This window comes from Cnephaeus nilssonii (assembly GCF_951640355.1).
Source record: "Cnephaeus nilssonii genome assembly, chromosome: 20".
Taxonomy (NCBI): domain Eukaryota; kingdom Metazoa; phylum Chordata; class Mammalia; order Chiroptera; family Vespertilionidae; genus Cnephaeus; species Cnephaeus nilssonii.
This window is the reverse complement of record NC_137091.1, coordinates 45,292,725-45,319,188: the sequence shown is the minus strand read 5'-3', so window position 1 is coordinate 45,319,188 and position 26,464 is coordinate 45,292,725. Positions and strand designations below refer to the sequence as shown.

Below are 26,464 nucleotides of genomic sequence, written 5' to 3'. Positions count from 1 at the left end.
CTTTCAGTAACCAGCCCATCTCTCTAAGCAAAACCCCCTTCACTCTCAACCAGGGCTGTCCATCCGGCTAAGAGAACTCCTCGGTGCCCCTCCCTATTCTGAACTCACCAGGGCCTCTCACCTTCCACACCCGGCATGTGCCCTACATCGTGGGGGCCCAGGCTCCTTGTTCTCAAGGTTTAGGTCCCAGCTAGGACGGGATCTTTGTGAAGCCTTGCCTTTCTCCTCCAGCACCCCCTCCCGCCTGCTGCCCCCATTCCCTTACATCCTAGCTGACCCCATTCACTCCCCCACTGCCACCTCTGAGGAGGGACTGTCTTGTTCGCTGGTTTCCAGTGCCTAAAATCGTGTTTGGCACCTAGGAAATGCTCCATAGAGACTAGAATGAATGACATGGTCTCAGAATGGACACAGGTGGCTTCAGCAAGTATTTAGGCAAGTACTTGACTGTGTGAACGTCCCAGTCCCCTCATCCACTTAAATTGTCTTCCATGAGCTGGCTCCAACTGGCCTTATACAGGGAGGTGACCCTGAGGCCACCAGGGGCCTCTCCTGAACCCACCAGTGCCTGATGACTGCGAACATCCCTCCCACCCGCCTAGCAGCCGTCTAAAGGGCCAGTGTGGAGGAAGACCCTGGCGGCCCAGCCCCAGCCCCTCTCACACTCACTCTGGCTCAGGGCAGGTTTCTATTCATATTTTATTTTCCCGTTTTTTTGTGTGTGGTTTTTCTTTTAGTTTTTATTAAATAAAAGCAGAAGGAGAGGGGACCTGTGGTCTCTCAGGCTGTGGGAGAGAGCCACGGGCCTCCCCTCCCTCTGTTCAAGGTGCACTGCGCAGTGGGCTTGAGTGTAAGCTGGGCGGGGAGAGCAGCTGGAAGTGCTTGGAGAGGTCAGAGGTCAGGGCCTGCGACCCATCCACACCTCCCAGGAAGACTCAGTGGGCAGGGAGGGAGCCCCCTGGACCCTGACTGGGGCTTATCCTGAGGGCTAAGGGCTGGCAGGGCCAGGGCTTGTGCTCCAAGCCACAAGGTGGGCCCCCAGGCTCGGCTCCTTCCCCCCACCCAGGAGGAGGAAGGCGTGGCCACGTCCATTCGTTGGAGGGTGCAGGGCTGCGGGCAGGGTTGCTGGACCCTCACTCGTGGACGTCCCAGATCTCAGACAGCAGAGGCGGCAGCTTCTTGTCCTGGAGCCGCAGGGCGAAGACCTGCTCCGAGTGCACGGAGCTGAGGGTGCGCAGGCTCACCAGCTTCATCAGCATGCGGGGGAAGCGCAGCTGGTCCTGCGGGCGGCAGGAGGACGGTGGGTGCTGGCCAGGCCCTGCGCTGTGAGGCTCGGGTCAGCCCACCGGGAGGGCCCCCTCCCCAGGCTGAGCCAGGAGAGCCAGAGTGGGCAGAGGCCAAGGAGAACGTGGGGACCCCACCCCTGTGCTTGGACCAGGCGAGCTCCTTGGTGCGGGGACAGGGCCTGAGCGCAGGCTCTGCTGAGAGGATACGGGCCAGAGCTCAGGGTGCTGCCAGGGAGGCAGACAAGCCAGGCTCAGAGCAGGAGGTGGGACCCCACGCGGGTGCCTCCCAGCCCCCAGGATTGGGTCTCCCCTGCGGGAGGGCGGAGCTGGTACCTGCGGCCTCTTGATGCGCGTGTAGGAGAGCAGCGCCTCCACGTAGGGCTGCTGCAGAGCCTCCACGCGGCTGGGCTCCTGCACGTTGGGCCGGTCGGCGGAGAAGATGTTGATGGCAATGAGGAGGGCGTACTCGGCGTCGTCCAGGCCCAGCCGCCGCATGGCCCGGGAGAACTCGAAGATGGGGTTGATGAACTCCACCTGCAGGCCTGCGGGGCGGGAGGCGGAGGCCCCCCCGATAAACACGCCGCCCGAAACCGGCCCCCACACCCCGCCTGACGCTGCCCAGCGGGATGAGGAAGACAGCAGCCACTCCAGTGTTCCTGCCTCCTCCGCTCACCCGTGTCCCCACGGCCTGGAGAGTGCCTGGCACGGAGTAGCTGTGCCATAAACCTGGCCCGAGGGGGGGAATGAGTTCTGAGAGCTGCCATTTATGCAGTAATGGCTACGCTATCGCCACCTTCACTTCTGGGCTTCTCGGGACCTCTCCTCAGGAAAAGGAAAGAGTTTTTGTTTTTGTTTTTATATATTTTTTAATTAATTTTAGAGAGGAAGGGAGAGGGAGAGAGAGATAGAAACATCAATGAGAATCAAACGGCTGCCTCCTGCACGCCCCCTATTGGGGATCAAGCCCGCAACCCAGGCATGCGCCCTTGACCAGAATCGAACCTGGGACCCTTCAGTCTGCAGGCCGAGGCGCTATCCACTGAACCAAACCGGCCAGGGCAAGGAAGGCGTTTTAAGCCCAGGTCACATTGTGTCACCCCCTGCTCTCAGTGGAACTCATTCCCAGGAGTGACTCATTCATTCATTCATTGGTCAAACTTCCTGGGGTACCTACTACGTGCCAGCGGAGAGAGCCATTTACAAGACAAAGTCCTTGCTCTGCGGAACTCACACGGGGGTTGAGGGGACAGATAACAGACAAATACGTTGCCTCTCCCGCCTGTGAGGTAGCAGTGAGGTCTAGAGAGCAGGGAAGGGTAAGGGGGCCGCTGAGAACCATGTCAGCGTCTCAGACAAGGTGGTCACCCGAGGGGGACACTGTCGGAGGGCCTCAGTGGAGGGTGACCTTGGAGCGAGGACCGGGAGGAGAGGGAGCGAGTTACGAGGAAGTGAGGGTTCCAGGCGGGGTACCACCATCTGTTCTGTCTGAACCTGTGTGGCTTTTTGGGCCACGAGACATTCGGTGTGAAAACTGGGAAGGCCCTGCGGGGGTGGCTCTGTTGGTTGTAGCATCAACCCGGGCACATACCTACCTAGGTTGTGGGTTTGATCCCCGGTCAGGGCGTGTAGGGGAGGCAACCAATTGATGTGTTTCTCTCCTTTCCCCTCTCTCTCAAATCAATAAAAACATATCCTCGGGTGAGGATTAAAAAAAAAAAATTGGGGAAAACACACACACAATCAGGAAAACAAAAACTGGGAAGGAACCGGGCACGCCAGGATGAGCTGGTGCCCTCGTTCTGGGCAAAGGGAGCAGCAAGTATAAAGGCTCTGAGCGGGAGTACGTTTGATGATTCAAATAAGAAAGAGGAGACCGGTGTGGCACGAGGAGAGTGAGTGAGGAGCGGGGGCAGGAGATGAGGAGGGAGAGGGACGGAGCCAGACCCCTCAGGCCCATGATACACGCTCCTCCCAGGGGGATGGGAGCCACGGAGGGTTCTGAGCAGCGGGACATGGGCCGATAGGGGGTTAATAGGATCCTTCTGACTATGTGAACAGACACACTGGGCAGGGGTGGAGGTGGGAGACCAGTGAGGGACCCCTGCCATGGGCTAGGGCAGTGGTCGGCAAACCGCGGCTCGCGAGCCACATGCAGCTCTTTGGCCCCTTGAGTGTTCTAACGCCACTTCTTCAAAATAGACTCGCCCAGGCCGAAAACCGACTTCTGCGCGTGGGCCACGGAGTTTCAATCGCACTGTACGTGCGCGCCCGCACATGGTATTTTGTGGAAGAGCCACACTCAAGGGGCCAAAGAGCCGCATGTGGCTCGCGAGCGGCGGTTTGCCGACCACTGGGCTAGGCAGACAACTGAGGCCTGGACTGTGGCAGTGGCAGAGGATGGGGGGGGAGCGGTGGGACCCCAACCTTTTCTCCAGCCTTATCTCTGTGCTGCAGCTGCCAAGACTTCCTTGTAGTTCCTTAAAACTGTCCAGCTCTTCTCCACCCCAGGGCCTTTGCACATGCTGACACCCTGCCCAAAACACTCCCCCGTGTGCCCTGCTGACAATCTCCCACTTAGAGGGTGACTGACCGTCCTGGGTGATGGGAGGGCCAGGAGTTGGAGGAAGGGAAGAGGGGGTGAGAAGCAGACAGGTGGCCCCGGTAGAGAGCAGGACTTCCTGAGAAAGACCAGAGGCCGAGAGAGAGGCCTCCGCACATGGGGTTCCCCTGGGCAGTGCTACTCCCACCCCCCTTTCCCGAGGTGATGCCGCTCACCCCTCAGCTTGCCTGCACCTCCTCCACCAGCCCACACCCCGGTTAAGTGCTCTGAGAGGGCGGGGACCGGGGTTGCCCTAAATAGCTGCGTAGGCTGCACACTTCACAATGGACTGCGATCCAGCCGCCCTCGGGTGGGACCGGGCTGTGGGTGGACAGACCGTCTTTTGAGTCCCACCAAGATGCCTTCCGTGACAGCAGAGACCTCTGCCTCATCCTGCACCGCGTCCTAGCGGGCGGTCAACAACCCATAAACGTGCTCTTACCGGACTGCGGGGGGGACTCAACCCTCACCCCACTTTTTTTTTTTAAAGACTTTTTTTTACTGAGAGGAAGGAAGAGGGAGAAAGAGAGAAACATCAATGTGATGTTTCTGCACGCCTCCTACTACCGGGGATCAAGGCTGCAACCGGGGCACGTGCCCTGACTGGGAATCGAACCGGCAACCTTTCGGTGCATGGGACGATGCCCAGTCCATTGAGCCACAGGCTCACCCCACTTTGGAGATGGAAAAACGGAGGCTCAGACGGGTGAGGCAGCCGAGGTCTCCCAGGCAGGTCTCCCCGCCCTGCGCCGTCCCCGCCTGCCCTCAGCCGTACCTGCGCGGTGGAAGTCGTCCTTGCTGTAGGTGAAGTCCTTCAGGAAGGTGATGCACTCCGTCTCGTGGTTATAGCGTCTGGCCGTCTCCAGCAGCATGATCTGCGGGCAGCAGGGAGGGGGGCAGGCAGGGGCGTGAGGAGGCCCTGTGACCCCTTTGGCCACCAGTCCCTCCTCTCCTGGCCTGAAAGGGGGCCCAATCTCACCAGGATCATCCCTGGTCCCTCTGCCCCCCCCTCCCCCATTCTCAGCCGCAGCAGCCTGCAGTCAGCACGCCGGACCCTCCCAGCTCTCTCCCTCCCTGTTCCAGCTCGCTCAGCACCTTCCGCTCAGGACACTCCCCCCCGGTGGTCAGGAGGCCCAGGGGAGGGATGTGTGTATTTTGTTCACTGACATGTGCCCAGCACTCGGAATGGAGCCTGGCACACACCAGGCACTCGATCCTTATTTGTGACCATTGTTTTGGTTCAAATGCCAACTCCTCCGAACAGCCTTTCTGGCACATTCTCTAAAGCGTGTCCCTCCGGCCTCAGCCCGTTTCCTTTCTCCCCCTGGCCCGTGAGAACCGCTGATGACCTTGCTTAGTATTCTGACATTCCTCCATCAGATACATCCCCACAAAGGCAAGGACTAGGGGGGGATCTTGCTTGTCCCAGGGCTTATCTTGCAGGCAGGAGGGAGGGGCCGGGCTGAGGATGGGAGGGCCGGCTGTTACCTCAATGGTAGACGCCTTTAGGAGGGCGATCTGGTCCTCACGGCCCAGCTGCAGGAAGCCGGGCACCTGCTTGGCAAAGTCCACGATCTCCTGGACTGAGATGATGGCCAGCTCCGTGAAGTGGGCAAAACGCTGCTGGCGGGCATCGCGGGACTGGGGGTCTGCGCCCAGAGGCCAGGGCTGGGACATGGGAGTGGGGGGTGGGGTGGGGGTTATTCTCTGAACTCTTCCCAAGAACCCAAGGCCAGGGGGGCAACTTGAGGCAAAGCCTGCACCCCGGGAGCTCCTCCTCTCCCAGCCCCTGCCCTCTAGAGCCTCATTCCCTTCCCATGCCAGGCCCCCGGCCCCTGAAGGCTGCGCCAGGGGCAGTACCGTGACTTTGGGCTGGTCGGAGAAGGAGCGCTTGTTGCACTGCAGCTGGGCCGCCACCAACTGCTGGATCATTAGTTCCTGAGCAGCTGTTAACTGGACACCCTCGCCTTCCCCGGAGCCCTGGCCACCCCCGTCGGACCCTCCAGGGGAGGCCCCAGGCCCCGAGGCTGAGCCGCTGCTGACTCCTGGCGTCGCCGGGGACTGCTGCTGCTGCTGCTGCTGCTTCCGGATCTTCTTCTTCCGGATCTGCTCCTCGGAGAGGACGCCTGTGGGGAGATGCGGGCCTCAGCGGGGGCCCCAGGCCTGGGCAGTGGCCAGGCTGGCTGCTCCCTCGCGGGCACTCACACTGCTCCCTCATCCCAGCCTCCTTGCACTTGCGCAGCCGGCATTGCTGGCACTTGCGTCGCATGAAGGCGTCCATCTGGCAGGTTCCACCGCCCCGGCAGGCGTAGCGCCCGGCCCCGCCTCGGACCACGCTGCGCCGGAAGAAGCCCTTGCAGCCTTCACAGCTGAGCACGTTGTAGTGGAAGCCGGAGGCCTTGTCCCCGCACACGCGGCACAGCTCGTGGCCCAGCATCTTTGGAGCCGGGCCCTTCTTACGCTTGCGCTCTGGCTCCTCCGCCGGGTCTGGGATGACTGGGGAGGGCGGACAGAAGCCACGAGAGAGTCACAAAAACAAACCGGCCAGAGAGGCCCGTGAGAGAGCAGACAGAGGCAAAGGGCCGGAGTACCGAGAGTGACCCAGGGAGATGGCGATTCAGGGGGAAAGATGTGAATGTCAGCGAACCCCAAGAACGAATCGAAATGAGAGGTGTCGAGGAGGAGAAGAAAACATATCAACAAGAAATCGGAGCCTCCTGTCCTCATGTCTGATCTTTCTCTCTTCCTGGATCCCTCCGCCTGCCTCCCATACCAACTCCCAGCCCGTTTCTGGGCCCCGTCTCACCCACGCTGCAGGCTGAGCCGACCCCATCACTGCCCGGGACATCAGGGTCCGGGCCCCCAGGCCACGGCTCAGGACGCTCCTCCTTCACAACGGGTTTAGAAGAGGGGGCGCTGGGCTGAGGGGGCGCATTTCCTGAGAGAGGGGGGTATAGTGAGTGTCTCCTGACACGTGTGTGATGGAGCAGTGGGCTGGGCTGGGCTGGGAAGGGGCTCACTCACCAGGCAAGGGGGTGTTCTGGGAACTCGAGGTAGGGGTGGACATGGTGGGGTCACGGAGCAGCCTGCAAAATTCAGGGGGACGGGGAGCCTTTGTGGGCCAGGGGAATTCAGCCACAGGTCTTGAGGGGAAACACCTTTCTTCCAGCGTTCCCAGATCCCCCCCCTCACGGCATAGAGAACCCAACCCCAGTCCCCCAATTCTAACAGGGCCCGCCCCTCCTGCTGCAGGACAGCCTCCGGCTTGGCCTCAAGCCACGTCCTCATCTAGACCCCGCCCTCCATAGGCCCCGCCCACTCCCGGCCCCGCCCACCCGCTCTGTCCTGGTACTGTCCCTTCTTCCCACTAAGTTTCATCCCACCTCCTCTCACTCCATCCCACCCCGGCTGAGGAAGGAAACCCCTCTCTCAGCCCATCCCCACCTCCTCCTATTCTGCTCCGCCCCCATCCTGTCCACCTTCCAGGTTCCACCCTCACTCCTCCCATAAAGTGCCTGCGGGTCACTTTGCCCCGCTCCATGGGTACCTTCCCCCGCCAGACCCCGACCCCTCCCCTCCCATTAAGCCCCGCCCCCACCCCGCCCATCAGGCTCCGCTCCCACACCTCTCTCCAGGTCCCGCCCCTCTCCAAACACCAGTGGGGGGCGGGGCTCATGGCTGCGCGCGAGGGTCTCGTGGGCGGTCTCTCGCGGGGTCTCCTGCTCCGGTTGCCCTGGAAACAGCCGGGGGCGACGCGAGCTACGGAAAGGAAGGGGGAGAAGGAGAGAAGGGCTGAGCAGAGAAGTGCGAGGAACTCCGGGAAGCCGCGGGCTTGGGGCGCTTCCCGCATCTCCCCACACTCGGATGCACCTGCGCCTGTCCCCTTACTCTGCTTCTCCTTCTCCTCTTCGGTGTCCCCTGTAGGCCACCGCCGCTCCGGTCTTCTCAAAAGTAACTTCGCCACTTCTTCCGGCAACCCCACTGTGTGTCACTTCCGGCAAGGGGAGGGGAGTCGGGGGTGACGGACTTCCGGTCCGCCTGGAGCTAGCCAAGTCAGTAGCCCCGCAGGGAAGTCGTGTGCCCTTTGGAAGTTGACCCTCCCGGCAGGTCCACTAGAGGCGAAAGCGTTCCGGACTCATTCGGTCAGTCGTGGCCAGTGCCAAACCTCCCCGCCAGGCGCGAGTGTTTCTCTGGGCTCCCGGGAAAAGACTTACTCGGCATATAGCTCCCCAACTAGAGCCCCTTTTCGCACAGGACGGAGTTAAAGCATGTTTGTCCCTTTTTGGTTGTTATAAGTTTCCTCATTTTGGAGATGCTCTGATTACTAGTTTTAAATAAGTTAAATTACAAATCTTGACCCAGCTTTTAAAGAAAACTCAGAATACTTGGACAGGTAAAAGATGGAAGTTGTTCCAAAGTCTTTTCTTCCCATGACAATCAGCTCTATATTGAGCATGTATACCTTTTTTTAAAAATGGGAATGTCTGACCCATGATTTTTGTAGCTTGTTTGGTCCATCTGGCATGGCCTTGAAGCTGTGAAGTTTTTCATCAGAGGATGTTACCATTAAAACGAATGGTTAAACCCAGCTGGTGTGGCTCACTGGTTGAACATGGACCTATGAACCAGGAGGTCAGGGTTCGAGTCCAGTCAGGCCACATGCCCAGATTGCCAGATGGATCCCTTGTGGGGGGCGTGCAGGAGGCAGGCAATCAATGATTCTCTCTCATCGATGTTTTTCTCTCTCTCCATCTCCCTTCCTCTCTCAAATCAATAATAAAAAATATATTTTTAAAAACACACACAAAAGAAGTGGTTAAGGTGGGCATCAGGGGGGATGGCTGAACCAATGCCTTCTTTCTCGCTGTGTAATGTTAAGCCAAGCTGTTTACCCGCCTTGTGTCTCTGTTTCTTCATCTGTAAATTGGGAACAAGACCTCACTGCACTGTCATTATGATTAATTGAAGTAAAACACATGAACTGGGCCAGGCTCAAATCAGGAGCCCGGTAAGTTGGAGCTATGTTTATTCTTGCGGATGTTAAAGTTGTGTTTAACTTTTCCCCATCAGCACAGTGCAAAGGGCTGAAATAGACTGGAGGTGAATTGCAACCGTTTTGGAGCAATTCACATTCCTCTCAGTCTCAGGGGAAATTATTTGTATTTCTTTTTGAGGCAGGACAGCAAGAAGCTAGGAGAATTCCTTCGCAAGTGGGATGAGGAAACTGAGACAGAGAGCTGAACACACCGGTGGAACAATTTACAGCCAGATACAGGTCACCAGGGCCAAAAGCCTTGGGTGCCTAGCAACGGGCAAAACTGGCGCTGAACCTGTCCCCCAGGGTGGGCTTCCCTCCCCTGACACATCCTTGGCCACTCGGTTTTGCCCCCCCCCCCCCCCCCGAGCTTTCCTCCCTGGAGATAACATCTAGGCCTCATTTGTATTTCAGCTCCAAGCCCCTGAAAAGCAAAAAGCAGCAAAACCAGGCCAGCAGCACCAGGACCAGCTAGATACTAATCACCCCTGACACTGATCAATCAGTGGAGACCGTGACCCTGAAACAATACAGCTGGAGGCCTAGCCGGGTTGGCTCAGTGGATAGAGCATCGGCCTGCGGACTCAAGAGCCCCTGGTTCGATCCCGGTCAGGGGCACATGCCTGGGTTGTCGGCTCAATCCCCAGTGCGGGGTGGGAGGCGGCTGATCAATGATCCTCTCTCATCATTAATGTTTTTATCTCTTTCTCCCTCTCCTTTCCTCTCTGAAATCAATAAAAAAATAAAAATAAACATATATATTAAAAAAGAAAACAATACACCTGGAAAAGCTGATAATATTCTGTTGAGATCCTTCCCTAAGACCTCTCCTAACTCCCAGTCTTTAAAACCCTCAAAACTAAGAACCCAGCCTGCACTTCGCCTCCAGGGAGCACGCCCAAGCCTTTCCCTTTCCCTCTTTCCCCCGCACAGGGTGCATCTCCTAAATTTTAAGGGACACCCCCCCCCCCCCATGAGACTTGCAACCAGAGGAGCAATGGGCGGCGGCAGCCAGCACACCCCCCACTGGGGATGGGCATCGAACTGTGACCTCCTGGCTCACAGGTCAATGTTCAACCACTGAGCCACGCCAGCCAGGCCCACGTGCCAATGTAAAAACGTTGTGTGCAGAGTCGACCAGTTTTATAGCGAGCATACTAATTTTTTTTTAAATATATTTTATTGATTTTTTACAGAGAGGAAGGGAGAGGGATAGAGAGTTAGAAACATCGATGAGAGAGAAACATCGATCAGCTGCCTCCTGCACACCCCCCACTGGGGACGTGCTCGCAACCAAGGTACATGCCCCTGACCAGAATCGAACCCGGGACCCTTGAGTCCGCAGGCCAACGCTCTATCCACTGAGCCAAACTGGTCTCGGCCGAGCATACTAATTTTTAAAGGACTTTCAAAAAATGTGTGTTGAGCCCTAACTGATTTGGCTCAGTGGATAAAGCCTCGGCCTGAGGACTCAAGGGTCCCGGTTCGATTCCGGTCAAGGGCATGTACCTTGGTTGCGGGCACATCCCCAGTATGGGGTGCGCAGGAGGCAGCTGATTGATGTTTCTCTCTCATCAATGTTTCTAACTCTCTCTCCCTCTCCCTTTCTCTCTGTAAAAAAATATCAATAAAATATATGTTTTAAAATGTGTGTTGAAATTTACGTGAAAAAGAAATGTAACTGTATTACTGGAATTCATGTAAAAATAGTCCATCAGAAAATACTTTCCTCATGCTGATTAGGAAATAATCACAAATCTAGCTGTTAGAAATATGGTTCATAAAGTTTGAAGAAGTCATAAACTAGGACTCTCTTAAAAGAAAACAAACAAAACCTGTGTGTGTAAATAGGACCACACCGCCACCTTGTGGCCATTTGGGAAAATGCAGGCTGGGACTGGGATAGTGCAGAACCCAGGTAGGATGATCCTGAAGGATCAAGATAAAATATTCTGCCCTGGCCGGTTTTTGGTCTCGGGTTCATGTGGGGTGCCAGATGTGAATGACCCACGTCCCGCGAGTTTCAGGGTTCAGGGTTCTGGACCTGGAAGAGGGGCCGCGCGCAAATGAAAGAGACAAGACAAGAAATAATAATTTGGAAATTGGGGGGCCAGGCGGGAGCCCAACGCAAGGGGAAGGACTTCCGCTGGTGCTCAGGCCTCGCCAACCTTTTATTCAATTTTGGATACACACCTAGCCCTTAGTCAGGCAGGTAATTGTGGTAACAGACAGACCATCCTAAAGGTCAGTAAATATTAGAAAGATTTACTCTGAGACTGTTTGGTCAGGAAATAGCTTGAGCCCTCATTGTCTGGACTAAACAATCTGTGCATAGCTCTGGCCCTTGCCAGGGGCTCAAGGGTCACCAGCGTTCTGGGATCCTTGTTTACACTTCTCTGATAGTGAGGACAATGGGTGGCTTCCCACAGGTTCAATTCTGGTCAAGAGCGTGTACCTCGGTTGTAGGCGTGACCCCCAGCCCTGGTCTGGTCGGGGCCGTGTGGGAGGCAACCAATTGAAACCAATCGATGTTTCTCTCTCTCTCTCTCTCCCTCCCCTCCCCCTCCCTCTCTCTCTCTAAAAAAAAAAAAAAATCAATGAAAAAATATCCTCTAGTGCGGAACGACCAAAAAAGAAAAGAAAGAAAGTATTCCAACTGTTGAGACAGAGGAGGGGGAGATGTGGTGAAAGTTACTAGAGAAACTGACTCTGTGCCTGCTGTGCCAGGGAAACCCCCACTGGTGCTCAAAGTGGGTTGTTAAAGAAATGGATTGAGCACTGGCTAGATGCCAGGCACTGTCCTAGGTGCTGGGGACACTGGCAAATGAAACTGACCCAGGTGCATGCCCTGGTGAAGATAAGATTCTAAGGGAAACAGGCATTAAAGGTAATAAGTAAATTACCAAGGTAGACACTATCACTGATGCTAACATGTACATGGCTCACCACCGATGACATCTTAGAATTAGGGACATGTAAGAAAGCCTTGAGTCTATGAAAAATACAGATCAGGGTGCACGGTGGGAGAATGGCTGCCATGTTCAATAGGGTGGCCAGGGTTGACTTCACGAAGAAGGGAACATTTAAGCAAAAATTTGAAGGAGGAGAGGGAGTGCCAGTGGTCTTAATCCAGCATCTAGAAGGGTTCAGGAATCTGGAGAAGGCGCTGTGTGTAAATTAATCAAGAGTCCAGAGATGAAACATGATTTTGGAAGGCATTTGGGGGGACCAGAGGAGCTTGGCTAAAGAAACCAAGTTCTCTCTTGTCTCAGGACCCCTGGCTTTTTATTAACACAAACTAGTGGAAGGGGATTAATTAGAGGAAATAATTTAATATTGCTATTTGCCCTTTCTCTATAATAGAAGTGTCAGAGATTAAAGAAAATTAGTAAAATGTATATGAAAACCTTCCTCCTGTCAGAGTCTGGGGCTCACCAGGGAACCCAGAGTCAAGTCCCCACCCACATGCGCCTCAAAATCGCATGAGACCCAGACCCGGCTGCCCCCCGCTCCGCTCCCCAATTGGGCTAGATCTAGACCTGGCCAGTCCCATCCTTGTCAAGCCCTGCTGGGCAGGGGGCGTAGCCTCAGGTCCCCTGGCCCAGTGCCAGGATGGGGGGACACGGCCTGAGATCCCTTGTCAAGCCCCACTGGGTGGGGGGCATGGCCTGAGGTCCCCCGTCAAGCCCCGCCGGGTGAGGGGTGCGGCCTGAGGTCCACAGGCCTGGTGCCAGGTGGGGAGCGTGGTCTGAAGTCCCCTGGCCTGGTGCCGGGGCAGAGGGTGAGGCCTGAGCTCCCCTGTCAAACCCCACGGGGGTGGGGGAGGGCACAGCCTCAGGTCCCTGCTGATTGCTCCTTAAGGCTCCTTAAAGGAACTTGGCCTCAGCTGTGGGTGAAGCCATCTTTGTGATGGAGTGATGGTCAATTAGCATATTCCCTCTTTATTAGATTGGATTGTCCTAAGGAACTACCTCCAGCAGTTCAGGTGTTTCACCAGGAGGAGGCAATAACATGTAGATTGAAATGCCCTCAGCTGTCTGGCAGCAAGCAATCATTTATGCATCCTTTTCAGGTTTGGGGAAATGCTCTCAGCCATCTCCAGATGATTCCGCCCTGCTCACATGCTGGAATTGGCTTCCAGCAAGGGAGCAAGGTTTTCTGGAGGGAAAACACTCAGGCAGATCAGCCTGTGCAAAGGCCCTGAGGCAGGAGCATGTCTGAGGTGTCTGAGGAATAGCAAGGAGGCCAAGGTGGCTGAATTGGAGTGAGTGAGGCAGAGAGGGAAGAGATGACGCCAGAGAGGGAGTGGGACCAAATCATAGAGGGCAGTGGTTCTCAACCTTCCTAATGCCGCGACCCTTTAATACAGTTCCTCATGTTGTGGTGACCCCCAACCATAAAATTATTTTCGTTGCTACTTCATAACTGTAATGTTGCTACTGTTAATGAATCGTAATGTAAATATCTGTGTTTTCCGATGGTCTTAGGCGACCCTGCTAGTGGCGACCCACAGGTTGAGAACCGCTGATATAGGGCCTTTCCATTCTGTAATGCCACTGGTACCTCTGACCCTTTCACCCCACCCATTTTTTCTCTCTGTTCCCTTCGCCCCCACGTCCTTCTTCAAAAGCACGGATTCTACGGTGAACCACCACAATGGAGTCCTGGCGCACGTAACGCGAACCCCCTGCTCTCTCTCCCCGGATCGTCCTTGTCTGGTGAAAGCGAACTCCCTGCCTTCTCGGAGCCGTGGGAGGACGCACTTCAGAGGTGCGACAGCGGAGACCAGCGGAGCCGTGGGAGGACGCACTCAGAGGTGCGACAGCGGAGACCAGCGGAGCCGTGGGAGGACGCACTCAGAGGTGCGACAGCGGAGACCAGCGGACCCTCAGCGGCAGCCCACAGCTCTCTTCTCCCGTCTCAGAGAAACCGTTTTCCACTTTCTCTTTCTCAACCTCCAGTACCCCTTCCTCTCTCCGTTCTCACTTCTTCTTTTGCTGCAAAAACAAAATAGAAGCGACCCCAGGGACGCTCCCCGCCCACCTGCAGAGGGGCTCGCTCGGCTGCCCCGCCCATGGCCGTGTTTGGACAAGCTGTAAGAGGCCTACCCTCCACTCAGGCGCCGACTCCCTTCCCGTCCCTACTCAACACTTGCGATATTTCCTCCTCTCCCTTGCATCATTATTTGTACAACCCTTGAGCCTTTGTTCCTTTAGGGTCCCCCTAAATGTCCCCCCTTCCTCATGGCGCTGCTGAGGAAGCTTTCTGAAACTGGGGGGGGGGGGAGATCTTAGACCCACCTCTTTGCCTGGGACACCCCCACCTTTGTAACTCCATCCTTGAAGATCCCTTTCCTCCAGGGTCCACCTAAGGGACTTTCCTTCTACACCAACCTAAACACACACACACACACACACACACACACACACACACAGGAAAACCCAAGTTCAAAAGTTGGGGCCCCCACCATCCCGAAAGCAGATCCTCCAGCCGTCAGATGACGATGACGGCAGCCTCGGCTGACATGTGTCTGCAACCCCGCGGCCAAACTGCTTTCACATTTCTAACTCAGGGAGATCACAAAAGATAATGTGGTTACTTCGGTCTTAAACCACTCCGTTTTGAGGTGATTTGTTACACAGCATTAGCTGACTAGTACACCTGCCCAAGTCTGCTTTTCTTTAGGGTTTTCCAAGTCTTGTAAATGAAAATAGCATTTACAGAGTTGTAATAATGTACATTCTAATAATGTACATTTCTGGCAATCATCTCTGTCTTTTTTTTTTTTAACTTTTTTCTGGCCCTGCCCAGGGTGGCTCAGTGGTTGGAGCATCAGCCTGTACACTGAAGGGTCTTGAGTTCAATTCCTGGTCAAGGGCATGTACCTGGGTTGCAGGTTCGATCCCCAGCCCCAGTTGGGGTTCATGTGGGAGGCAACCAATTGATGTGTTTCTCTCACATCAATGTTTCTCTCCCTCCCTCCCTCCCTATCTCTCTCCCTCACTCTCTCTTTCCCTCCCTCTCTTTCTCCTTCCCTCCTCCCCTCCCTTGCACTCACTCTAAAAATCAATGAAAATTAATCACAACAAAGACTCACAAAGATATAATATTGAGTGATAAAAATTGGACACCCAGGAAGAATTCATGTGATTCATTTTATGTGACATGCAAGAACAGGTGAAGCTAGTCTGTGGCCATAGACATCAGGGTACTCATTACTTCTGGGGGACACTGACCGGGAGACAGTGACAGAGAACTTTCTGGGGAGCAGGAAATGTGTTACATCTTGGTCCGGTATATACATAAAAGCCCAGTAAGCTGATCACGTAAATGCTCAAAAGTTAAAGGGTGAAATATGTGATGTTGGCAACTTACTTGAAATATATCTTGAGAACAGAGAGGTTGCTGGATGGAGCGGGACAACTGGTTAGATGTGTAATGAAGGAAGTCCCGCATGGTATGGTAATTGCAGAGGCTAGGTGGTGAGTAATGGGGTTTACTGTGTATTCTTTCGGCTTTGCTTCAAAATCTTCATAACAATACTAGAGGCCTGATGCACGACATCCGTGCACTGGGGGGAGGGGGAGTCCCTCAGCCCGGCCTGCACCCTCTCGCAGTCCGGGACCCCTCGGGGGATGTCTGACTGCTGGCTTAGGCCCGCGGACATCCCCCGAGGGGTCCTTAGCGCTGCTGAGGAGGCGGGTGAGCACCATCTCTGTGCTCACCAGCCGTGAGTCCGGCTTCTGGCTGAGAGGCGCTCCCTCTGTGGGAGTGCACTGGCTACCAGGGGGCAGCTACTGCATTGAGAGTCTGCCCCCTGGTGGTCAGTGTGCGTCATAGCGTCCGGTCATTCTGCCATTCAGTCGATTTGCATATTAGCCTTTTATTATATAGGATGTTTGAGAAGCTTCATCAGGGAAACATGGGGGGAGGCTTAGTGACAGAGAGTCCATGAGAATTATTTTTATGCTTTTTCTTTCTTTTTAAAATTTTCACTTATTGATTTGAGACAGAGAGAAAGATAGAGAAACAGCGGTGTGTTGTTCCACTTATTTATGCACTCATTGGTTGCTTTTTTAAAAAACTGATTTCTAGCCGAATCCGGTTTGGCTCAGTGGATGGAGCGTCAGCCTGCAGACTGAAGGGTCCCAGGTTCGATTCCGGTCAAGGGCATGTACCTTGGTTGCGGGCACATCCCCAGTAGGGGGTGTGCAGGAGGCAGCTGATTGATGTTTCTCCCTCATCGATGTTTCTAACTCTCTATCCTTCTTCCTTCCTCTCTGTAAAAAGTCAATAAAATATATATTTTTTTAAAAATTGATTTCTAGAGAGAGAGGAAGGGAGAGTGAGAGAGAAACATCCACTCGAGAGCAAAACGTGGACCGGCTGCCTCCTGCATGCCCCTGTCCTGGGGATCGAGCCTGAAACCCGGGCATGCACCCACCCGGACCAGGAATCGGACCCGCAACCTTCCAGTGCACAGGGTGACGCCCAACCATGGAGCCACACTGGCCAGGGCGGGTTGCTTCTTGTATGTGCCCAGACCAGGAATTGAACTCTCAACCTAGGCGGAGTGGGGGGGGGGGGGATGCTCTAACCAATGAGCTACCCGGCCAGGACTATGCTGTTTTGGTTGGTGGTGGGGCTATGGGCGACTTTTATTCGTGTTTCAGTTATTTCCCCAATAAAACATAGAGTGGGGGAGGGAGGTTCTGACACTCTCGAGGTCCCGCCTCACAGGGGAAGGAGAAAGTCTCGTCTAGTCCTCTCTCCCTTCCCCCAGCCCTTCCATCCACACCTCACCCACCCCTTCGCTTGCTCAAGAAAACCCTTGTGGTTAATGAGTCTCAGAAAGAGGAAGTGGAAGTTACATGTTAAAGCCAGAGTCGCTAACAGACGGGGGCTGGGGGCGCAGGAGACCCCCGCCATCACCGCCATCACCGCCACCGGAGCTGGGAGTGAGGCGCGACAGTGACACTGGATAATGCTTCTGCAAACTCCAAAAACACCCCGCACATCCGTCCAACAATACCCCCGCTTCCTCCCGAGTCAGCCCCCCTCCCCCAGGGACTCAGGTCGGGTCACCTCCAAAACCCGAGGTGGGCGGTGAGCAGGGCGGAGCCTCGGGAGAAAGAAAAGGGCGCTGGCAGGTCTGGCCCACACCCGGTCCCCGGAGATGTCACTGCCGCCTCAGCTGCTGCTGCTGCTGCTGCCGCCGCTGCTGACCGCTGGGCCCGCCGGCGCCGCGCTGATCCGGTACTGGGGACCCCCACCCCCAAACCTGGGACGGACTCTCCCCTCCTTCCCCTTCAAGTGACTGTCCACCCTGGCGCCCCAGACTCGTGAGGGCTTCCAGGGGCTCCAAACTGGGTTCTCACCCAAGGGCTCCACCCTGCCGTGTCCTAAGACCCCACTGATGTTTTTTTAGAGAGAGTGGAAGGGAGGGAGGGGAGGGAGAGAGAGAGAGAAACATCGATGTGAGAGAGACACATCCATGGGTTGCCTCCTGCAGGCGCCCTGACTGGGAACGGGGATGAACCTGCAGCCCAGGTACTGCCCTTGACCGTGAATGGCACCCACGACCCTGCAGTGCGCAGGCCCACGCCCTAACCACTGAGCCACACTCGCCAGGGCAGACCCCAGCCCTTTAAGTCCAAGATCCTCCAGCCCTGAAACCCTTGACTGGGGACCCTCCCCTCTTCTCCCTTCATGGTTTTGGGGGCCCTCTGATGAGCTGGTCCTGGGGTCTCCAGGTGCGGGAAACACCTCCCCGCAGGGACAGAGACCCAGGTCTGGGGCGTGTAAACGGGCACTCCCTCCATTCGCATCTTCCAAACTGTTTAGGTCTCAGTAAGTCCAGTTTTGGGGACGCCAATGATCCCCCCATCTGGCCAGTGCCACCCCAATCTCTCCCTTCCTCTCCCCACCCGCTGAAACTCCGGATGGGGAAGAGGGGTACACTGTTCCGGGAGCCCTTTCCCCCACTTCACATTCCTGAGCCTCTCAAGGACCAAGTCACGGAGTCACGGGGATGGGGGTGGGGTGGGGGGTGGAGGGGAGCAAAGCAGTGAGGGGGGGTGGGGCTCCAGGAGTGACGACAGGCAGGTACAAGAACTACCCCTGCACCCGAGGTTGGCTCACCGGCTGTGTTACCTAAGAGATCACGGCTGTCATTCCCCAAGTCCGGGGAGAGTGGTTCGCTGAGTGTTGTCCGGCCAACAGCAACCCCTGCAGGAACGTGTGAGAAATGCCACTTCTCAGGCTCCCTCCCAGGTCTATGCCATCAGAAGCTGAGCGCTGGGAACTTTTAAACGTACTTGTATTGATTTTAGAGAGAGAGGGCGGGAGCGGAGAGAGGAAGAGAGAGAAACATCGGTGTGAGAGCAGAACATCAATCTGCTGCCTCCTGCACACCCCCTCCCAGGGATCAAGCCTGCAACGCGGGCATTGTGCCCTGACCAGGAATCGAACCGGCAACTTTCTGGTGCATGGGACGATGCTCAACCAATTGAGCCACACCGGCCGGGCTATTTAAACATTTTACTTCTTTCTAGTGCTCTGACAATTTTACATGTCACATCAAGCTGTTGATATGTCTGGAATGTATCTATAATAATCTATAATAATAAAAGTATAATATGCTAATTAGACCGGACGTCCTTCCGGACGAAGCCAGAGGCCGGCCGGGGGAAGGCCTACTCTTGCACAAATTTCGCGCATCGAAATAGTATAAAGAGTGAAATTGGGATTTGGTGCTTATATTTTCCCCCCATGGTGGGAGAAATAGTCTCCAATGCCACCAACTAAAGCATGTGAGGATTTTTTTCACAAAGGCTAGTTTTATGTAGGGTCTTCGGAAAACTTTGTGAATGGCTTATCTTATGTTCATTGGAATGTGTCTATTACTGAAAGCTTTTGGGGTAGGTCTGGTCTGTTTCGGTTGGTTTGCTCTTGTAAAGTCTTGGGGAAATTTGCCATCATGGTCTGGTAGGTGTTTGGTAGGGTTTCTGCTAATGACTGTTACTGTCTGTAGGGCCACGAAGATGTTTGCTTTGCATCATATTCTACTAGAGGCCTGGTACACGAAATTTGTGCATGGGGGGAGGGTCCCCTCAGCCCAGCCTGCACCCTTTCCAATCCGGGACCCCTCAGGGGATGTCCGACTGCCGGTTTAGGCCCGACCCCAGGGATTGGACCTAAACCAGCAGTCGGACATCCCTCTCACAATCCGGGACTGCTGGCTCCCAACTGCTCACCTGCCTGCCTGCCTGATCGCCCCTTAACTGCCCCCCCTGCCGGCCTGGTCGCCCCCAACTGCCCCCCTCTGCCATCCTGGTCGCCTCCAAATGCCCCCCCTGCCAGCCTGGTCGCCCCTGCTGGCCTGGTCGCCCCACACAGCCTGCTGTTCAGTCATCCGTCAGGTTGTTTCAGTTGTGATGGCTGCTGGCTTTTTATATATTAGGACTAGAGGCCTGGTGCACGAAATATGTGTAAGGGTCTCAGCCCTCGCAGCCCCGGCTTTGTCTGGAAGATCGTCTGGAAGGATATCTGGAAGTTTGTTTGGCTGTCCGGTCTAATTAGCATGTTACGCTTTTATTATTATAGAGGACTAGCATTCCCGTTGCAGGAAAAATCCTGCAATAGGATTTCCTGCTGCACTCTACCCCGCCTCCGCTCCTCCCTTGTCTCCCGCCCCGCCTTCTCCGCCAGCCCGCCTGCTTTTCCCTTCGCCCCCGGCCCCGCCTTCGCTCCTCCCTTGTCGCCCGCCCCGCCTTCTCCGCCAGCCCTCCTGCTTTTCCCTTCGCCCCCGGCCCCGCCTCCGCTCCTCCCTTCTCCTCCCCCCCCCCCCGGCTTGCTTGCTTCTCCGAAGCTTTACTCCCTTCTGCAGCTCTTGGGTTCTTTGACGCTGTCTTGATATGCAAATTAGCTGCCATCTTTGTTGGGGTAATTTGCATACCCTTCCTGATTGGCTGGCGGGCGTGGCTTGGCTGGCGGGCGTGGCTTGGGTGTAGCGAAGGTGCAGTCAATTTGCATATTTGTCTATTATTAGATTAGATTTGGGAAAGACTGTGATAGAAGGTCTATGGGAAGGGTACCTTCCTAGCTGTCCGTATCCTCCTCCCCACAGGATCCCTCTTCACCGCGTCTACACTGGAAGCAGGACCCCGAACCCACTGAGGGGATGGGGGAACCCAGAAGAGCCCCTCGGGCTGGGGGCCCCATCCCCGGGGGGCAGGTCCGCCTTTGTGCCTCTCTCCAACTACATGAACGTGAGTGTCAGCCCCTCACAGCCCCGCTCTCCGGCCCTAAGGTCAAGTTCTTCACTCACCCTCTCTCCTTATTTTTTTTTTTTTTTGCCCTCAGGCCCAGTATTATGGGAAAATCGGGCTGGGGACGCCCCCACAAAACTTCTCTGTCATCTTTGACACTGGCTCCTCCAATCTCTGGGTCCCGTCCAGGAGATGCAACTTCTTCAGTCTGCCCTGCTGTGAGCTTTCGTGGGGGGGAATAAGGCTGAGTGGGGTTCAAGGGAGAAGGGGGCTAGGCCTTAGCTTCCCAAGGGGTTTTGAGGCCCCCTTCTCTTTTGACATACCCTTGCAAGGGAGACTCTGCTCCCCCAGTGACAGACCCCCGACCTTCTGACCTAGGGTTCCACCACCGCTTCGACCCCAAAGCCTCCAGCTCCTTCAAGCCAAACGGGACTACGTTTGCCATTCAGTATGGATCTGGGCGGCTAAGCGGCATCCTGAGTGAGGACAAGCTGACTGTAGGTGACCTTGACCCCAGGAAGGCTTGAACCTGGGAGAACCCCAATGTCTAAGATGATCTGGCTTAGGGAGGGGCTTGAGGAGGTGGAGCTTCCTGGGGAAATTTACAGGGCTTCCCAAGTGGGGAGGCGGGCTTCCCGGGTAAAGGGTGGGGATCCTTTGGTGGTGGGGGGGGGGGGATGAAGCTTCTCCAGCAGCTGGAGTTGTTTCCCGACGTTCCCCGGATTCAGGCCTTAGCTGGGGACCACTCAGGACTATATGGGAAATGTCCTCCCAGAAATAACTCGCCCCATTTGAATCTTCCCCTAGATTGGGGGAATCATGAATGCATCAGTGGTTTTCGGGGAGGCGCTGTGGGAGCCCAGCCTGGTCTTCGTGTTTGCCCGCTTCGATGGGATACTGGGCCTCGGTTTCCCCATTCTGGCCGTGGGAGGAGTTCGGCCCCCACTGGATGCACTGGTGGACCAAGGTCTGCTGGACAAGCCTGTCTTCTCCTTCTACCTCAACAGGTAACGTGGGAGGGTCTACCTTCCCGTGAGGCCCGGCCCCAAGGAGGAAGCTCTGCCCGCCTTCAGGAAGTCCCACCCTTCATTCAGGAAACCACTGAGCTCCTCTCCGTTTAGGAAGTCATCCACCCAACACAGGAAGTTCACATACCCCACATAAGAAACACCTGACCCCTACTGATAAGTCCCACTCACTAAGCAACACCCAAAAATATACTAGAGAAACTCGCCATCAGTTAAAAAGCTCCGTGTTTCCGACTCAGATGGGGAATGCCATGCCCGACCCCGTCAAATACTCAAGTTAAGAATCCTTCTTCACCACAAAGAAAGCCCGCCTTCCATTGGCGAGCACACAACAGAAGTCAGGAATTGCCCATTTTTTAAAAAACGTTTTTCTTGATTTCAGAGAGAAAGGAAGAGGGAGAGATTGAGACAGAAAAATCCATGAAGAGAGAGAATCATCAATCGGCTGCCTCCTGCACGTCCCCCACTGGGGATGGAGCCCACAACCCGGGCATGTGCCCTTGACGGGAATTGAACCTGGGACCCTTCAGTCCTCAGGCCGACGCTCTACCCACTGAGCCAAACCAGCTAGGGCAGGCATTGTCCATTTTAATCCAAGAAGACCCACTCACCTTTTAGGAAGCTCAGCTTTATGCTCAGACGGTCCAGGGGGGCTCCACCTTCCTGCCCAGGCCCATCTCAGAACACCCTACCCCCATTCAATGATTCTGACCTGAACCTACTCAGGAGTCGCCCACCTCTTAGTGGATCCTGCCCTCGCACACCTCCAGGAAGTCCCGCCCCCTGCCCCCATCACTCCCAGCCAACTCAGGAAAGCTATGGCCTCTGAATTGCAAGACATGGAATTCAAATAGTCTCCCCATCCACTAGGAAGCCACCCCATTCTAACACAATCCCATACGCCTTCCAGAGTCAGGTCAGAAACCCTAATGCTCCTCTTAAACACCCCTCCCCCCGCCCCCCGAAAGGAACATTGGAGATCTTGCTCCCTGGCCTATGTCGTCAGTTTTAGCTCAACTAAACTCATTAAAATTTACCCCCAAAAGTTCTACCTCCCACAGCCAAACCAGGAAGTCCCACTCCCACCCAGGCAGCCTGCAGGACCATAAAATCGGGAGGGGGGGGCAGGGCAAACTCTGGTGACACTGCAGCATTCTTGTCTCTGCAGGGACCCTGAAGCAGCTGATGGAGGAGAGCTGGTTCTGGGTGGTTCGGACCCAGCACACTACATCCCACCCCTCACCTACGTGCCAGTCACCATCCCTGCCTACTGGCAGGTCCACATGGAGCGGTGAGGGACCTGGTCTTCTAGGTTGGCAGGGGTGGGTGTTGTGTGTGTGTGTGTGGGGGGGGGAGGGCGGTGCTAAGATTGCTCTCCAGTGTCCTGGTGGGAAGGGAGCTGGTGGCTGGACTCCTGGGTCTGAGGGAGGAAGGGCTGGGGGCCTGGACTCCTGGGTGTGAGGGAGGAGGGGCTGGGGGCCTGGACTCCTGGGTTGAGGGAGGAGGGGCTGGGGGCCTGGACTCCTGGGTCTGAGGGAGGAGGGGCTGGGGGCCTGGACTCCTGGGTCTGAAGGAGCAAGGGCTGGGGGCCTGGGCTCCTGGGTCTGGGGAAGGAGGGGCTGGGGGCCTGGACTCCTGGGACACTGGCTCTAATGACTGCCCCCTTCTAAATCACAGTGTGAAGGTGGGCACAGGGCTGACTCTCTGTGCCCAGGGCTGTCCTGCCATTCTGGACACAGGCACATCTCTCATCACGGGACCCACTGAGGAGATCCGGGCCCTGCATAGAGCTATCGGGGGATTCCCCCTGTTGGGGAAGGTGAGGACCCAGTGTCTGGTAGGGGCAGGCTGGGGAGGCTGATAGGGGTTTACTGGCAGAACCTGAGCAGGATGCTGGGGCCCAAAGGCGAGAACTGGGGGCCCGGAGGCATTCCAGGGCGGAAGGCACTGGGCGCTGTGACAGGCTGGGGGGGGAAGAGGGAGGAAGCAAGGACACCGCCCACGTGTCTACAGAGTGACTCAGTGGATGGGAGGAGATGATGACAGAGGTCTGTTCAGGACTGGATGGGAGTGAGAAGGCTAGGGGACCCACGGATGTCAGCAGGGGGGCGTGTGGAAGAAGCTCAGGCGTCACATTTAGGGGCCACCAGCCCTCAGACAGTAATCACAGCCATGGAAAGGCGAGCCCTCCCGGGAGACAGAAGGGGTCCCAGGAACATCCTCGGGGAACAACCCCATGGAGTGAAAGTGGGGACAGGACAGGAGCAGCCAGAGGCAGGAAGGAGCGCCTGGAGGGGGTGGGCTCCCAGGAGCCACACAAAGGGTGTTTCCAGCATCGAGTGGGGCTCGGTGAAACCTAAGAGCTGCCCCCTCTTCCCCCTCCGGTCCTGCAGCGCCGGGTCCTTCCAGGCCTGAATCTCTGTGTCTCCATCCCTGTGCTCTTTGGCGCTTCGGAGAGGGTGGAGAGAACTCAGTTGCTGAGGTTCACGTTCAATGCCTAGGACGTCTGTAGGCCTGTAATGAGCTACAGGAGCCGGGATGTCCCAGAGGTTGTGACTGTGCGTTATCTAGGATGGAATCCAGCTCTGCCGTTTCCTGGCTGGCTGTGTGATCTTGGACAGGACAGTTAACATTCCTTGGCCTCAGTTTTCCAATCTCTAAAATGGGGCCACTGCCCTAGCCGTCTTGGCTCACTGGATAGAGCATCGGCCTGCGGACCAAAGGGTCCCAGGTTCGATTCTGGCCAAGGGCACATGCCTGGGTTTCGGGCTCGATGCCCAGTTGGGGGTGTGCAGGAGGCAGCTGATCAGTGATTCTCATCATTGATGTTTCTCTCTCTCTCTCCTTCTCCCTTCCTCTCTGAAATCAATTAACCAATCAATATATTTTAAAATGGGGTTACTAATACCCACTTCTCAGGTGTGTTGTGAGGACTGAATCGATACATCCACTTAAGGTGTTTGGAACAATGCCTTGATGCCTGTCTGTTGATATTTTCATCAACCTTGTTCTCATCATTTCCTGTCTTCCCAACTAGGTCATTCCTATTGGTTTTTCAGGAAGATAAACTTCTTGGGTTGCTAATAATAGTCTAATATTGTATTATTAGGACCTTGGGAGTGGTGGAAATTGAGGTTAACTGGAGAGGGCACACCCCATCAATCTAAAAGGGTAGCTCTCATCGACTCAGCTCCAGCCAAGTTTGCTGTCTGGGGAAAGCCAGCTCGCTGGTTTGTTGGAGAAACCTGAAATCATTTTTTTGAAAGCCCCTGATTTGTAAATAATAATAGCACTTACTATGTGTCAGGCATTTTCCCCAGCTAACTCATTTCTTTGTCACACAAGGTGAGTATTCTCACCATCTATATGTTCAGATTGGGAACTGAGCAGAGAGAGGTTAAGTAACTTGTATAAGGTTGCACAGCAGCAGGCTCCACAGGACACAACCTGTACCGCCATGGCATACAGGTGGTAATGAATTTTTAAATCATTTTAGCCTGGCCCATGTGGCTCAGTGGTTGAGCAAAGACCACAGTTCCATTCCTGGTCAGGGCGAGGGGTGGATCCTCAGTAGGGGGGCATGCAGGAGGCAGCCAATCAATGATTCTCTCTCATCATTGATGTTTCTCTCTCTCTCTCTCCCTCTCCCTTCCTCTCTGAAATGAAAAAAAATATATTTAAAAAAATCTTTCAAAAAACATTTTAGACCCAGTGTAAGACAAATTAAATACACCTGGGCACTCCAAAACGGGCTACCAGGTTTTTTCTTAAATGTCTTTTTTTTTAAATTTAATTATTGACTTTAGAGTCCTAACCGGTTTGGCTCAGTGGATAGGTCATCGGCCTGTGGACTGAAGAGTCCCAGGTTCGATTCCGGTCAAGGGCATGTACCTTGGTTGCGGGCACATCCCCAGTAGGGGGCGTGCAGGAGGCAGCTGATCAATGTTTCTCATCGATGTTTCTAACTCTCTATCCCTCTCCCTTCTCTGCAAAAAATCAATAAAATCTTTTTTTTTTTTTTTAATTATTGACTTTAGAGAGAGTGGAAGGTTGAGGGAGAGATAGAAACATCGATGAGAGGGCAACATCGACTGCCTCCTCCACGCCCCCTACTGGGGATCGAGCGCGCAACCCAGGCATGAGCCCTGACCCGGAATAGAGCTGGTGACCTCCTGGTGAATGGGTTGACGCTCAACCATTGAGCCACAACGGCTGGGTAAGGGCCACCAGTTTTTGATCTACAATTAGAGGAAAAGAAGGTCTGATCAAACAGGAGGCCAGGGGATGTGGCGACCATTACACAGGGTGAAAGAAGAGATGTGAAGGCTAGAGGAGGCAGCAGGGTCCGGCTCACAGGTTCAGAATACCCAGCTGCCCAGAACGTATGGCACTGGGGAGCCACGGAAGGAACTGGAGCAGAGCAGGAAGCCCTCATCTCCTCTTGCTCCCCTTCTCCCGCAGTACATCATCGAGTGCTCGATCATCTCAACGCTCCCTCCAGTGGCCTTCAACCTTGGGGGTGTCTGGTTTAACCTCACCTCCCAGGACTACGTCATCCAGGTAGGCAGCGGTCAGAAAGACGTCAGGGTGACGCGGTAAGTGGGGGGCGGGAGACCTCACACGCACAAGGACCGAGTAGGGGCCAGAGAAACCTTTCCTGTGCCCGGGGAGTGGGCGGGCGAAGCTTTGGCTTCCAGGGAAGAAGCAGGCTCGGAGGGCGTGACACCCCGTGGCCCGGCTTGTCACCTTGCAGATTGCTCGGGGTGGCGCCCGCCTCTGCTTGCTTGGCTTCCAGGCCCTGGACGTGCCCCCGCCGGATGGGCCCCTCTGGATCCTTGGCGATGTCTTCTTGCGCAGCTACGTGGCGGTCTTCGACCGCGGGAACCTGAAGAAAGGCGCCCGAGTGGGGCTGGCGCGCGCTCGTCCCCGCGGCGCCGGACCGCTAGGCGGTGGGTTCACGCAGGCGCAGTTCGCCGGAAGGCGTCCTGGTTAGACGCATGCGCACTGGGTGATAGCCGAGGTCCCGCTACTCAATAAAAATTCGCTATTTCCATTGAACCTACCTACCTACCTAAGTAGCTTTTATTTAAGTGTGTAGTTTTTGGAGAGAAAAACTAGTGTCTGGCTCTCTGTAGTTGAGGAAAGGGAGGATAAAGGTATCGCTCCTTTTCTTCAGGGCTCACACTGGTGTGGGTGTCTTATACTACGAGTCCCATGAAGCCCTGCGCCTACAACTGCCTCTTGTC

General features: G+C 55.5%; 2 protein-coding genes across 3 annotated transcripts; one reads left to right on the top strand and one right to left on the bottom strand.

The window, feature by feature from the left end:
* Window positions 1-685: 685 nt before the first annotated feature.
* NR1H2 (nuclear receptor subfamily 1 group H member 2) lies at window positions 686-7,644 on the bottom strand. 2 transcript variants are annotated; one of them, XM_079800577.1, is made up of 9 exons: window positions 7,511-7,644; window positions 6,910-6,971; window positions 6,692-6,823; window positions 6,091-6,381; window positions 5,746-6,011; window positions 5,374-5,553; window positions 4,661-4,760; window positions 1,620-1,828; window positions 686-1,280 (listed from the first exon to the last, which is right to left on the bottom strand). In XM_079800577.1, exons 2-9 carry the CDS (start codon window positions 6,950-6,952, stop codon window positions 1,134-1,136), a joined length of 1,368 nt encoding a protein of 455 aa, XP_079656703.1. In that variant the 5' UTR covers window positions 6,953-6,971; window positions 7,511-7,644; the 3' UTR covers window positions 686-1,133. The 2 variants fall into 2 exon arrangements, with proteins under 2 accessions (XP_079656703.1, XP_079656704.1); XM_079800578.1 differs by lacking the exon at window positions 7,511-7,644 and having other exon boundaries at window positions 6,910-6,997.
* Window positions 7,645-17,059: 9,415 nt separating this feature from the next.
* On the top strand, window positions 17,060-26,211 carry NAPSA (napsin A aspartic peptidase; the record flags this gene model as incomplete). Its single annotated transcript, XM_079760024.1, has 9 exons — window positions 17,060-17,176; window positions 20,049-20,190; window positions 20,285-20,408; window positions 20,569-20,687; window positions 20,998-21,197; window positions 22,387-22,509; window positions 22,896-23,037; window positions 25,680-25,778; window positions 25,972-26,211. Exons 1-9 carry the CDS (start codon window positions 17,097-17,099, stop codon window positions 26,209-26,211), a joined length of 1,269 nt encoding a protein of 422 aa, XP_079616150.1. The 5' UTR covers window positions 17,060-17,096.
* Window positions 26,212-26,464: the final 253 nt, after the last annotated feature.

What these genes read in the sequence shown, in the direction of transcription:
- NR1H2 (XM_079800577.1), bottom strand. Translation starts at nt 6,952, where the DNA reads ATGTCCACCCCTACCTCGAGTTCCCAGAACACCCCCTTGCCTG. An exon ending in CCAGAACACCCCCTTGCCTG is followed by an intron (nt 6,824 to 6,909) that starts GTGAGTGAGCCC and finishes CCCCTCTCTCAG; the next exon opens with GAAATGCGCCCCCTCAGCCC. An exon ending in CGGCTCAGCCTGCAGCGTGG is followed by an intron (nt 6,382 to 6,691) that starts GTGAGACGGGGC and finishes CGCCCTCCCCAG; the next exon opens with TCATCCCAGACCCGGCGGAG.